We start from the raw sequence: 14,000 nt of genomic DNA, 5'->3' as shown, positions 1-14,000 counted from the left end.
CAAAAGCAAAGAAACCTCCCCCAAAACAAAAGCAAAGAAACCTCCCCAAAACAAAAGCAAAGAAACCTCCCCAAAGTAAAAGCAAACAAAGAAACCACCCCCAAAATAAAAGCAAAGAAACCTCCCCAAAATAAAAGCAAACACCCCCAAAGTAAAAGCAAACAAAGAAACCACCCCCAAAATAAAAGCAAAGAAACCTCCCCAAAATAAAAGCAAACACCCCCAAAGTAAAAGCAAACAAAGAAGCCACCCCCAAAATAAAAGCAAAGAAACCTCCCCAAAATAAAAGCAAAGAAACCACCCCCAAAGTAAAAGCAAAGAAAGAAACCACCCCCAAAATAAAAGCAAAGAAACCTCCTCAAAATAAAAGCAAACAAACCTCCCCAAAATAAAAGCAAAGAAAACACCCCCAAAGTAAAAGCAAACAAAGAAACCACCCCCAAAATAAAAGCAAAGAAACCACCCCAAAATAAAACCAAACAACCCCAAAATAAAAGCAAAGAAACCACCCCAAAACAAAACAAAGAAATCGCCCCAGAATAAAACCAAACCACCCCAAAACCAAACCACCCCAAAATAAAACCAAACCAGCCCAAAATAAAACCAAGGAACCCAGCCCAAAATAAAAGCAAACAAACCCAACAACAACAAAACAGAAATGACCCCCAAAATCAAACAAACAAACAAACAAACAAAGAGAAAAGAAAAAGGAGCTTGGGAGACTGAAAAAAACAAAGCCCAAACCAAACCCAAAGGAGCCTGGGAGACAAAACCCAATAATAATAAAGGAGCCTGGGAGACCAAAGGAGAAACAAAAAAACAAACCCAAACCCTTAAAACCTGGGAACTGAAACCAACAAAACAAACTTGATTTGGATGTTTGGAAGCAACCAGGAGAATTGCGAGGGGAGGAACTCTCCCCCCACCACCCAGGGCTCCCTCCTGGTTGCGTCCGGCGCTAGGGCTGGGTAAGGGGGGGGGATGCTGCTCACACCCCCGTCCCCTCCCCAGTGTGGGTCCCCTCTGGCTGCTGGGGGGGGTGGGTGGGTGAGCCCCCCCCTCACAGGTAGAGCTCCTTCTCTTTGATATGCACTAGCTGTTCACGGAGCTGGTGGAAGGACGGCCGGTGGCCGGGGTCCAGGGTCCAGCACTTCTTCATCACCTCGTAGACGACGGCAGGGCAGCCATCAGGAGCATCCATCTTATAGCCCTTCTCCACGCGGGGTACCACGTCCTTCAGGGGCTGGGGGAAGGGGCAGGGGAGGAGTTTCAGGATGAAAAGGTGTGGGTTCACACACCCCTCCCCCCAGCCCTGAGGGATGAGGGGTGGTGGCTCTCACTCACGATTCTCGGATAAGGCACTCGCCCGAAGGAGTAGATTTCCCAGAGGAGGATCCCGAAGCTCCACACATCCGACTTGGTGGAGAATTTCTAGAGGGAGGGGAGAGAAGCCCTGTGAGTGGGCTCAGGCAGGGGTGTGGGGGGCAGCAGATCACAGAATCACCAAGATTGGAAGAGACCTCAAAGATCACCAAGTCCAACCTGTCATCACAGACCTCATGACTAAACCATGGCACCAAGTGCCACATCCAATCCCCTCTTGAACACCTCCAGGGATGGGGACTCCACCACCTCCCTGGGCAGCACATCCCAATGGCTAACAACTCTCTCAGGGAAGAACTTTCTCCTCACCTCCAGCCTAAACTTCCCCTGGTGCAGCTTAAGACTGTGTCTTCTTGTTCTGGTACTGGTTGCCTGGGAGAAGAGACCAACCTCTGCCTGTCTACAACCTCCTTTCAGGTAGTTGTAGAGAGCAATGAGGTCACCCCTGAGTCTCCTCTTCTCCAGGCTAAGCAACCCCAGCTCCCTCAGCCTCTCCTCATAGGGCTGTGTTCCAAGCCCTTCACCAACTTTGTTGCCCTTCTCTGGACACACTCCAGCAAGTCAACCTCCTTCCTAAACTGAGGGGCCCAGAACTGGACACAGTACTTGAGGTGTGGCCTAACCAGTGCAGTGTACAGGGGCAGAATGACCTCCCTGCTCCTGCTGGCCACACTCTTCCTGATGCAGGCAAACTCAGGGCAGGCATCCCAGGATGTGCCCTTTTCCTCCAGCCTCTACCAGGCCCCCAAAGCCCAGGGCAGCCAACTCCACTCCCCCACCTTTTCTCTAAGTGCTTCTGGTGCCGTCCACTTCACCGGCAGCTTCCCTGTGTCCTGCGTGCAGGAGGCCTCCTTGGTCAGCCCGAAGTCGCTGACCTTGGCGATGTTGTCCTCCGAGACCAGCACGTTCCTCGCCGCCAGGTCCCGGTGGACGAAGTTGTTGGCTTCCAGGTACTCCATGGCTTCACAGACATCTCTGGTGGGGGTGGAAGGGAGAAAGGGGTCAGCCAGGCGGCCCCATAAAGGCTGGTGGGTGCAGGACACGCTGGGTCACGGCCCCCAGGCTGGGTGCCTGGCTGCTGTACTTACAGGGAGAACTTCAGCAGGCAGTCTGCACCCAGCACCGACCGCCCGCGTGACCGCAGGTAATCTACTAGGCTGCCCTGCAAAGACAGAAAGAGTTGGTGCCACCAGGGCCAGCAGCCCACCCACCTCCTCCTCCCACAGTGCCCCACCATGTCCACCCCCAAACAGCATGGTGGCCCCAGGGGCACTTCCCTGTCCACCCCCAAACAGCATGGTGGCCCCAGGGTCACTTCCCTGTCCACCCCCAAACAGCTTGGTGGCCCCAGGGTCACTTCCCTGTCCACCCCCAAACAGCATGGTGGCCCCAGGGTGACTTCCCTGTCCACCCCCAAACAGCATGGTGGCCCCAGGGTCACTTCCCTGTCCACCCCCAAACAGCATGGTGGCCCCAGGGTCACTTCCCTGTCCTCCCCCAAACAGCATGGTGCCCCCAGGGTCACTTCCCTATCCATGCCCAAACAGCATGGTGGCCCCAGGGTGACTTCCCTATCCACGCCCAAACAGCATGGTGGCCCCAGGGTGACCTCCCTTGTCTACCCCCAAACAGCATGGTGGCCCCAAGGTGACTTCCCTGTCCACCCCCAAACAGCATGGTGGCCCCAAGGTGACTTCCCTGTCCACCCCCAAACAGCATGGTGGCCCCAGGGTGACTTCACCTGAGTTTGGATGACCCACCTGGGTCTGCCAGGGTGAAGTCCTGGGATATTGGTGGGGGGTGCTGGAGGGGACAAAGAGGGTAGAGCAGGATGGCAGGTGCCCAGGCTGGGGGTCTCACCTTGGCCATGTACTCGGTGACAATGTAAAGGCCACTCTTCTCCTCCACGATCACGCCCAGGAGCTGCACCAGGTTGCTGTGCCGGAGCTGCCTGCGCGGTGCAGGAAGGCTCAGGGCAGGGTTTTGGGGAGAAGCTGGCGGGGGGGCGGTGGTCCTCTGGTCCTCCTAGGGCATCAGGGACCACCCACCTCTGCTCCCAGGGACAGAGGTGCCCCCTCCCTTGCGCTGTGTCCCCCCTGCCCCGGGGAACACTCACGTCATGACGGAGGCCTCGGCCAGGAAGGCTTGCGCTGTGGCATCGTTTTTAATGCACTTCACGGCGACTTTGTTCCCCCGGTAGTCCCCCAGCATCACATCTGTGGGCCAGCAGAGACGGGCATGGGAGGCACTGGGAAGCATCCCAGCCTCCCACCATTACCCCTGGAGGGGCTGCAGAGCTTACTCCCCTCCAGGGTCACTGTGAGGTTTGGGGACATAAGGCTCACCTCCAAATTCTCCTTTGCCAATGATCTGCAGCAACTTGAGGTCCTTCATGTTGAGGGCCCAGCCACCTGTGCATGGAAGAAGGGAGATCTCTGTAAGAGGGTGCTGGGGGGTGGTGCCCAGGAGGAGGGGGAGGGACAGGGCCACTCACTGCGGGAGAATTCATCCTGTGCTGCCACTGTGCCCTCCATCACCTTCGGTTTGATGAGGCGGGTGCAGAGCCCATCTGCGTCCGTGGTGTAATGCTGGGGGAGAGGCAGGGAGGAGAGGTGGTGGGAGGTGACACCCTGGGCTTGGGGGTCCCTACCAAGACGATGCCAGGCTCTGGGACCCCACCAGGTGGCAGCACGAGACCACGGATGGGCGGGATGGGGGCTCAGGGGTCTCTGTCCCTCCTCAGGGTCCCTCTCTCCTTCACATTCTGCCCTGTCCATCCAGCCATCTCCTTTATCCCACCCCTTCCTCACCACCTCACCCCAGGGTTCCATCCCCAGCAGCCCAAACCCAGCCCATGGGGTTGGCAGAGAAGGTCCCCAGCACCTCCTGAGCTCCCCAAGCTCTGACCTCTATATCCCACAGCCCAAGCTCAAAGCTCCCAGGCTGCCAAGGGGGGCAGGCGGGTTGGCAGCAGGCAAGAGCTCACCTCCACCAGCTGCATGAGGTTCTCAAAGTAGACCTCCTCGTCGATGCTGAGCTTGCTGGAGGAGTAGATGATGCGGTAGTGCTCCACCTTGCCCTCACAGCTGACACAGAGGGTGTAGTCCCCGGGGTAGTTGGTGCTCTCCCGCACCAGGAACAGCCCTGTCTCGGGGGGGTACAGCAGCCGCTCCGCCTGCTCCCGTGTGATCTTCCCATGGAACCACCTGCAAAGGGCCATGGAGCACAGCTCAGGGGCTGGGGAGGTGCTGGCTGGGCAGCCCTCATCTCTGCCTGTGCTTGCCCGTGCACCTCCCGGCTGCCCATCCACACCCCATGGCACAGCTTCTTTCACCGTGTCCTGCTCCCCCTCCTCCTGGCCTCCAACTCAGGTCTCAGCTTCTCTGCACACCCATGGAGGACTTCTTCCTCATGGCAAGCCTGGTTCCTCCAGACCCAAGTCTGGGTCTCCACAGAGACCCTAGGGATCACTGGTAGCTTTGGGATGCAGCAGGGTCATCAAAACCAACCAACCATCCATGCTTCCATCACTCCATCCATGCTTCCATCCATCTGCCTGTCCCCTGTCCCTCCTGTTCAGACCATGTTCCAACCCCTCTTTCTTTTCCCAGCAGCCTTTACAGCCACAGCTCTGGGTATGACACCCATTTTGGATTGCTGTCCAACCATCCAGCATCTTCCCAGCTCTGCAGGCAGGCAGCTCCAAAGGTGCTCAGCGCTCTCCCCAGCAGCACTGAGTCCCCGGTCTACACTGCTCCGGCCCCTGCCCCCTCTGCCTTTCACCCTCACTGAGCCCTGCCAGGGACGTGGCTTCTGCTGGGACCTGGGGTCAGCTGGATCTGTGATCTAACACAGTGGGGGTGCTCCAGGCCCAGCCAGCTGCCACCAGGTTCCCCCTGGATACTCACGGCATGAGGCTGAGCTTGATGCCAGCTTTCACCCCTTCCCGCTTCTGCACGTAGTTGGCAGGGATGATGCCCTCCCGGCCCACCTTGTTCTTTGCCTTGTACCAGTTGGGATCCTGTGGGGACAGCAGAGACAGCACTGAGCCCGTGCTATCCCTGGAGCTGACAGCATCCCACCAATGGAGCCCAGGGGTGCCTCCTTTCCCAGGCAGCTGCCTGTGTGTCCCCAGGCAGCCCAGCACCCTGGCTGCAGGCAGGATAGGATGGGCAAGGGAACAGGGTCAGTGCTGGAGCCACCAAACACCGATGCTGGTGATCCCATGGGGGTCACCGTGACCCCTGTCCCAGGCTGCTGAGCATCCTGGGGCTTCCCTATCCACCTCTTTTCCTCCCCTGGTGCTGAGCACATCCTTGCTGCCCGACTGTGAGCCTCTCCCCTCTCCCAGGAGGCTCTCAAGAGCCTTTCATTTTGGTGCAACCTTAACTAACGAGGCTGTGAATTAATTACCAGACCGCCTGGCCCCATTCCTGCCCTGCTGGCTCTGAGGGACTTCCAGCAGGAGCAGCCCAGCACCGGGATGCTGTGTCCAGCTCTGGAGCTCCCAGTACAGGAAGGATCTGGACATGATGGAGCATGTCCATAGAAGGGCCAAGAGGATGAGCAGGGGGCTGGAGCACCTCTGAGGACAGACTGAGGGAGCTGAAGGTGTTCAGTCTGGAGAAGAGAAGGCTCCAAGGAGACCTTCTTGTGGCCTTCCAGGATCTGCAGGGGGCTGCAAGAAATCTGGGGAGGGACTTTTGAGGGTGTCAGGGAGTCATAGGACTGGGGGGAATGGAGCAAAACTAGAAGTGGGGAGATTCAGATTGGATGTTAGGAAGAAGTTCTTCTCCAGGAGGGTGGTGAGAGCCTGGCACAGGTTGCCCAGGGAGGTGGTGGAAGCCTCATCCCTGGAGGTGTTTGCAGCCAGGCTGGATGTGACTGTGAGCGACCTGCTGTGGTGTGAGGTGTCCCTGCCCATGGCAGGGGGTTGGAGCTGGCTGAGCCTTGAGGTCCCTTCCAACCCTGACAGTTCTTTGATTCTATGCAGGGGAAGTTCCCCTGGAAAATCCCAGCAGAGGGAGGTCCCTGGGGAAGCAGTGGCCTTACCTTGGTGACAGCCACGATGGTGAGGACATCTCCTTTGCTGAAGGGCAGGTCCTGCTCGGCAGTACCGTGGAAGTTGTACTTGGCGATACATTCTGTACCGGACGGCCACACGGCCTGCCCAGGGAGAGGGGCACCTTGTCAAACCCTGCCTGGCCACACCTCCCACCCCACAGCCCCACCTCAACCCACGGGGACTCCCTCACCACAGCCAGGCAGGGGTCCTGCCCCTCTGGTGCGAAACAAACTGGGGTTCACCGGATCCAGAAAGGGCTTAGGGGATTTGGGATAGCTTTTTCCAGCTGGGGCAAAAAATACCCAGCCTGGGCTTCTGCAGGGGCACAAGTGTCCCCACGTCCCTCCTAAGCCCTGGGGACATGGCTGAACAGCTGGGGAGCCTGCCCCATCCCTGCCTCTCCTCCTCACCCAGCGCTTACCTGCATCCCTGACATCTTCTCAGGTTGGGGGGAGCGAATCTCACAGTGGGGACACGTCACTTGGTACCATGAGACCTGCAGAGGGAAGGGAAGGCTGCCAGCAGGGCATGGCACAGGGGGGCTGTGTGAGGACAACCTGCAGGGAGCAGCGCCCCCCCGCCAAAGGACGCTCCCCAGGCCACGCCAGCATCTCTTCTACCACCACGTAGGGAACAGGTCCTGTCCCAGGGGCTGCTTCCAAAATGTCCTCCCCAGACTGGTGGGGCAGTCCCTGCTGCAGCCAGGGGCAGGATGGGTGAGAAGCTCCCTCCTTGGAGGCTGCCAGCCAGGTGGCTCCTGTCCCTGCAGCACCACCCCAAGCACTGGGCAGTGAGGAGATGCAAGCAGCGAGGAGCAGTCCACACCTCTGCCAGCATCCCAGTCCCCTCCCCAGCAGCGCTGGGACATGGTGGGACACTGCCTCGGCCTCGCTCTCCCACGGTGCCTGGTGACCCACGTGGGGAAACATCCAGCCCTGGGAGCTTCCTGGGCCCAGCATCCCACAGGAATCAAACCCTGTTCCCTGCAGGATACAGCCTGTCGGTGCTCCGGGACGCAGGAGCTCCTGCTGGCTCCTAAGTCCCAGGGGGGTGGCCCTGACTGGGGGTGCTGTGCTCCCCCATCCCCTTTGCAGCACCCTGAGGCCCCAGGCTGGGTCACATCCTGCCCCAGCGCGTGGAAGGGGAACAAACCCAGCTTTATTCTCACTGCTTTGACCCCTGGGAAGAGATGAAGTCACCAAGCCTGGCATCAAACCAGGCTTTTTTGGGCCGGGGCGCTGGGGTCACAGCGGGCTGGGGGCACGGAGCAGGATGCAGGCAGAGCGCCCCCAAAATCCCACCCTGGGTATTTCTTCCTCCATCCCATGTCTCGGGGGTCACAAGTGGCCACCACTCCCAGCCCTGCTGCTGCCAGCAGCTCGGAGTATTTTGGGAAGGAGGAACTGAAAGCAGGGGGAAAGCCAGGAGGAGGAAGAAGATAAGGGGCAGAGCCATGGGGAGGAAGAGAGCGGGTGTGAGCTCCCATTCCCACCACAGCCATGCCCAGAGCCCTCTGGAGAAGGCATCACGCTGGCACCAGCTCCCTCACCAGTGGGGATGTGCCAGAAGCCACTTGCTCTTTAGAATCAGAGAGGGGAAATTGAGGCTGGGAGGCTCACCCTAAGGATAGAGTTTGGGGAGATGAAGCTGAGTGCTGGGGTTTGCAGTGAAGCTCATCACCATCATCTGGGCCCTGGGTGTCGGGATGGTTTCCAACCAACTGGGGCAGCAGATGAGGAAAAGCCTCTCAGGATGGTACCCAAACCCAACTTGATGGCACCCATGAGGCTGGGGACACTGCCACAAAAATGGCCAGGACACAAGGGAGGGCACTGCTGGATGCCTCCCCCCTGGAGGTGTTGAAGGCCAGGGTGGATGGGGCCTTGAGCAGCCTGGGCTAGTGGGAGGTGTCCCTGCCCATGGCAGCGGGGTTGGAACTGGATGGCCTTCCAAACAAAACCATTCTGTGGTTCTATGATGCTGGGCCAGAGAGCATCAGCTGGGAATGCAGCCCCCTGCAATGCCCCCAGCTCAGAGATTTTCCAGCTGATTTTTGGTTACATTCTGAATTCACACCTGGTGTGGGGCAGAAATTCCAGCCAAGAGTCTGGATACCACCAGCCCAAAATGCAGCCCAGGAAAAGCAGGGAATAAATGACAGCGCTCCATCAGCCCATGCAGGGATCTGGCTGGAGCCTGGAAGGAGCTGGTTTTAAAAGAGGCTCCTCTGCACCTCTCTGGAAGGCTTTTCAGCCCCATTCCCCGTGGGGATGCCAAGCTGGAGCTCATCCCCAAAGCGCTGAGTCAGCACTTCCCAACATCCAGGTGGGAAATAAACCAAAGGAGAGAATCCTAGAATGGGTTGGGTGGGAAGGGACCATAAAGGCCATCTAGCTCCATCCCCCTGCCATGGGCAACACCACCTCCCACTAGCCCAGGTTGCTCAAGGCCTCATCCAGCCTGGTCTTAAACACCTCCAGGGAAAGGGCATCCACAACTTCTCTGGGCAACCTCTGCCAGTGTCTCACCACCCTCACTGGAAAGAATTTCTTCCTAATATCCAGTCCAAATCTACCCAGCTCTAGCTTTAAGCCATTCCTCCTCATCCTCCTGTCACCACAAGCCCTTATAAAAAGCCCCTCCCCAACTCTCCTGTAGCCCCCTTCAGGTACTGGAAGGCTGCTCTAAGGTCTCCCTGGAGCCTTCTCCACGCTGAACAGCCCCAACTCTGTCCTCATAGCAGAAGTGCTCCAGCCCTCTGATCAACTTTGTGGTCTCCTCTGGACCTGCTCCACCAGATCCATATCCTTCTTGTGCTGGGGGCTGAAGAAACAAATGCAGCACCCCAGGTGACCTGACAGCCATGCATCTTTTGATGCAGCCCAGGACACAATTGGCTTTTTGGGCTGCTAGCCACGTTGCCAGCTCATGTGAAGCACCTCATCAACCAGCACCCCCAAGTCCTTCTCTGCAGGGCTGCTCTCAGTCCAAGAAAAAGGCAGAGGGATGGGGATTTGTTTCCAGCCTCTGGGATGAAACCCTGGGATTCATTTCCAGCCTCTGGCTGGAAAATCCTGACCGAGCTTTCCCCACTGGAGCTGGATGGGGATGGCAGGGAACATCACCTGGAAGGGGATGCCCAAGGTTCCACCCCAGCACTGCAGCCTGGCTGGAGGCTGGGAAACTCAAGCTTGCACCTTGCGTGAGAGCAGGATCTTCCCAGCCCCAGAGGGAGGCAGTTTGGGCTTTCAGCTCCTGCATGCCACCAGCAATTTATATTTCATGAGCACGGAGAGGATACAAAATTTATGGCCTCTCGAGCCGTGCAGAGAGTCATCTCTGTCTCTCTGAAAGAGGAAACTGTCCCAGCAAGCCCTGCCAAGAGGAACACAGCAGTCCTGCTGGTGTTTTTACCTGCCCAGACTGTGGGCATCTGGAGCACCTGATCACAGAAAACCAGGCCCTCTCCTGACCTCTTGAGTCCAACCATCGAGCTGCCACCACCATGCCACTAAACCACGTCCCCAGGGGGTTTCTGAACACCTCCAGGGATGGTGACTCCACCAGCTCCCTGGGCAGCCTGTTCCAATGCCTGACCACTCCTGCAGCAAAGAAATGTGTTCCTAATATCCAGCCTGAAGCTGCCCTGGTGCAACTTGAGGCTTATTGCTGTCTACAACTCCCTGAAGGGAGGTTGTAGCCAAGAGGTGGTTGGTCTCTTCTTCCAGGCACCCAGCAGCAGAACAAGAGGATACAGTCTCAAGCTGCACCGGGGGAAGTTTAGGCTGGAGGTGAGGAGAAAGTTCTTCCCAGAGAGAGTTGTTAGCCATTGGGATGTGCTGCCCAGGGAGGTGGTGGAGTCCCCATCCCTGGAGGTGTTCAAGAGGGGACTGGATGTGACCCTTGGTGCCATGGTTTAGTCATGAGGTCTGTGGTGACAGGTTGGACTTGATGATCTTTGAGGTCTCTTCCAACCTCGGTGATTCTGTGATTTCCTCACGTTCCACCGCCTGGTACTAGGAAGAAGAGACCAACATCCACCTCACCCCAACCTCCTCTCAGGTCGATGGTGGCATGCTCATAACTATAGCCCAAAACCCACTTGCCTATCAGTTTTCCAGGGGTATGTGGTTAATGCCCCTGGACACTGATGCCACCTCCTCTAGATGCGAGTGCAAGGCTCCTTCCTCCCGAGGATGACTTCCCAGCAGCAGCTTGGCTTCTGGGCTGTCCCAGTCGTTACCTATTTTCTGCCTCCAAGCTGAGGGGGAGGAAGCCGCCCGCCCGCCCCAGCACCCAGCTCCGGGGCCGCTGCCAACTGTCCCCCCGAAGGCAGCGCTGCCTGCGGTGGCCTCATGTGACAGGCAGCGGTTCCTGCCGAGCACGTCACCCTCTGCCGTCACCCTCTGCCGTCACCCAGCCTGGCCCCGGCCTCCTGCCCGGCCACGGCCTCCCTCCTCCCTGCCTGCGCCTCCGCCAGCCCCGCTCGTCCCGGCGGGATGCTGGGTTGGGTGAAGGAGGAGGTGAGGCCAGTGTGGATCCAGAGCCTAAAGGCAGCATTCCCACTGGTGAGCTCCAGCAAATCTCCCCTTGCCTCCCAAAGCAGAGGGGCTTCCCTAGGGAGGATTGTGGAGAGGCAGAAGACAGCTTGAGAACGATGAATAAGAGTTAAGAAAGCACCCAGGGGAGCAAGCGAACCAACACAGCAGAGCACAGGGCCAGCTGTGGCTATCTGAAGCCCTGCTCCCACTGGAAGCTCCCCAACCCCAAACTGGGGCTCAAGGAAGCAGCTGGGATGTGTCAGGGACCCCCCCAAAAACTCACCTCCCTTTTCTTCCCCACCTTCTACCTGAGCATCCTTTGAATCTCTGCTGCACCACCAGAAGGGCCACCAAGGTTTGTGATCAGCCCCACTGCCTCCCTGCTGGCCCCTGCTCCTGGATTTCCCTCTGGGAAGGATGGCTGTGGAGCCAAGAGCCAGGGAAGGTGAACAGCTTTACCACCCTGATAATCCAAAGGGCACCAGGGAAACGAGTTGGGGAAACCTTTCCTTTCGATATGGGAGGTGGAACACTGGCACAGGTTGCCCAGGGAGGTGCTTGAGGCCCCATCCCTGGAGATATTCAAGGTGAGGCTCGACAGGGCTCTGGGCAACCTGATCTAGTGGAGGATGTCCCTGCTGGCTGCAGAGGGGGTTGGACTGGATGAGCTTTGGAGGTCCCCTTCCAACCCAGACCATTCTGTGATTCTAATCGCCAGCCACAATTGTGCTGTGCCAATGCTGCAGGCAGGCTCTGTGCGACCCCCCGAGAGAAAAGCACCCAAACAGTGCCAACACCATGGGATAAGATGGGGAAAAGCTACTTCATTTTCCTTCCCAAACTAAGGGGGAAAAGTGGAGAGCAGCTGCTCAGCACCAGGTAGGGATGACTCCACTTTAAATCACAGAGGGCTGGGAGAGAGCAGGAAAGCTTCATGCCCCCTGCATCCATCCTCACGCATCCTCATCTCCCAAGGCTCAACCACCTGAGTTCCTTTCAACTTCATACAAGAAATAAACCCCCCAGAAAAACCCCCAAAAAACCCCCAAACCCACCCAGCCAGGCAGCCCGAAGCAGACAACATCCTGAGTGTCTCCAGCAGATCTTATCTGCTGTTATTACAAGCAACACCTACGATTACTCTAATCGAAAGACAACTGTTCCGCCTTCGGCTGCTGCCTGCCCTCGCACCCAGGCTCTCGCTGCCTCTCCCCCAGCCCAGCCTCGCCTGGCTGCCCTCCCCAGGGTGAAGTAAGGAGGGTGGAGGTGTGTGTGTGTGTGTGTGTGGTGTGTCTTCCTCTTCCTTTATCTTCTTTTAAAAAGAAATATGTTGCTGCTCAGCCTGTGGAAAGCACCTGGAGGGGGGGAACACAACGGGAGGCTCGTGGAGATGCTGTGCCCGTCATGAAGTGGTCTCTTTCCTACAGGAAACCTCAGCAGGGTGATTTCTCCCCTCGCCTTTTGGTAGTCCACAAATCCTCCCAGCAACCCCTTTTCAGGTCGTGGAGGGTGTCAGGGCGTCCCTGGGGATGGGGGAAGGTGGGGGAGGGAGGAGGCACTGGTGAAGCTGCCCTGACACAGGCTTGGGACATGCTGGGATGCAGCTGAGAGGTTTCCTCCTAAACCAAAAGGCCATAGGGGGAAGCAGCAGTTGAAAGGTGAAGTGCACCCCAAAACTCCCTGGAATCATAGAATTACAGAGTAGTTTGGGTTGGAAGGGACCTTAAAGATCATCTAGCTCCAAACCCCCTGGGATCACAGGGACAGCATCCCTGTGGTGAGGCTCTGCTCCATCCCCAGGGTGCTCGGGGAGGGATGGGAGGACGGGGATGCTCCCACAACCTCCTGCATCCCTCTGCTGTGCTTCCATGGACCTCTCTGGCCGCTCCTTGCCAGGTTAAGGCCCTGCCTGGGGTTGGTGGGAGGGGTGAGGTAGCCCCCCATGGCTGGAGGAAGGCCGCCATCCCCTTCCTCCCTTTCTCCAACCCTCCCACCTCGGGTTGGCCTTTTTTTTTCCCCTCTTTTTTTTCCCGGGTGCTTTTTTTGTTGTTGTTTCCGCAGGATGGCACAGCCCCTTTCGCTCTCCATAAACCTCCGAGCAACAAGCCAGGGCTATAAATAACCTGACACCGCCTTAGTGACCACAGTCAAAAATAATTAACACCCCCCCACACACCCACCCTTCCCCATCCTTTGCTGCCAGCCCCCTTCTTTTCTTTTTTCAATGCCCATCTCGCTCCTCCTGCCCCAACGGCTCTCTCCAAAGCCCCGCCAGCAGCTCGGCCTTTCGAGATGGGATGGGGACAGTGAAGGCAGGTTTTGACTCGGGAGGGGGCTGGGGCGGGGGGGGGGGGGGAGGGAGGCGACAAGGCGACAACCAGCTCCTGCCCCCACCCCACCTCCATCACCAGGAGCAAAGGATGCTGCTGGTGTTTCTGGTTCTTTGCAGAACAGGCAGGATGCAGCCCTCCCCGCATCCCAAACCCAGGCTGGGGTGGAGGGGCTGTCCCTGAGGGGGACTATGCTGGGGTCACCCTCTAGGTCAAGTAGCACGGAGGTGGCTGTACCCTGTACCCACCGCAGCCCCTCACCTCTGCATCCCCCTACCCCGCATCCCCGGCCCGCCCCGCAGGCCCCATTGTCTGCGCTCCCCGCCAAACACCGGGGGGATGCGGGGAGGGGCGGGGACAGGCTGGGAGACACCCAAGCAGCCCCCGCTGTGTGTCCCCTCCCGCCCTTTCCCCGGTGTCCGGTGCGGCGGGCCCGGGCAGCCGGTACTCACCTCCCTCCGGGCAGGGGCTTAGCCCGCCGCCGGCTGCTCCATGCGGTGCTACCGGGGGCCTCCGGGCTCGGCTGGGCCGGCGCGGGGGGGGAAAGGGGGGAGGGGGGGGGAAGATGGGGGACGGAAGGGGCGGAGGAAGCCGGAGCCGCCGGAGCAGCAGCAGCCGCCGCCGCCGCCGCCCGCCCGGCGGGGCCGAGCGCGGTGCGGCGGGGAGCGGGTGTTCGGGAGT

The 14,000-nt window shown here is 58.6% G+C and overlaps 1 protein-coding gene across 1 annotated transcript; it reads right to left on the bottom strand.

The window, feature by feature from the left end:
- Positions 1–601: 601 nt before the first annotated feature.
- Positions 602–13,880, bottom strand: CSK (C-terminal Src kinase). Its single transcript, XM_054168859.1, has 13 exons — positions 13,772–13,880; positions 6,870–6,944; positions 6,436–6,549; positions 5,292–5,404; positions 4,370–4,589; positions 3,878–3,971; positions 3,729–3,794; positions 3,500–3,599; positions 3,244–3,334; positions 2,472–2,545; positions 2,163–2,358; positions 1,345–1,431; positions 602–1,243 (listed from the first exon to the last, which is right to left on the bottom strand). The coding sequence occupies exons 2-13, from the start codon at positions 6,882–6,884 to the stop codon at positions 1,061–1,063; spliced, it is 1,353 nt and encodes a 450-aa protein (XP_054024834.1). The 5' UTR covers positions 6,885–6,944; positions 13,772–13,880; the 3' UTR covers positions 602–1,060.
- Positions 13,881–14,000: the final 120 nt, after the last annotated feature.

Source organism: Dryobates pubescens, chromosome 17 (assembly GCF_014839835.1).
Source record: "Dryobates pubescens isolate bDryPub1 chromosome 17, bDryPub1.pri, whole genome shotgun sequence".
In the NCBI taxonomy this organism is placed as follows: Eukaryota; Metazoa; Chordata; class Aves; order Piciformes; family Picidae; genus Dryobates; species Dryobates pubescens.
Note: the sequence above shows the minus strand (reverse complement) of the source record. Positions and strands in the feature narration are given on the sequence as shown.

Bases quoted from the DNA above. Each gene is read 5' to 3' on its own strand.
- CSK (XM_054168859.1), bottom strand. The intron at 3,600-3,728 runs GTGAGCCTTATG...GCTGGCCCACAG, and splicing joins TGGCAAAGGAGAATTTGGAG to ATGTGATGCTGGGGGACTAC. The intron at 3,335-3,499 runs GTGAGTGTTCCC...TGCACCGCGCAG, and splicing joins GCCGAGGCCTCCGTCATGAC to GCAGCTCCGGCACAGCAACC.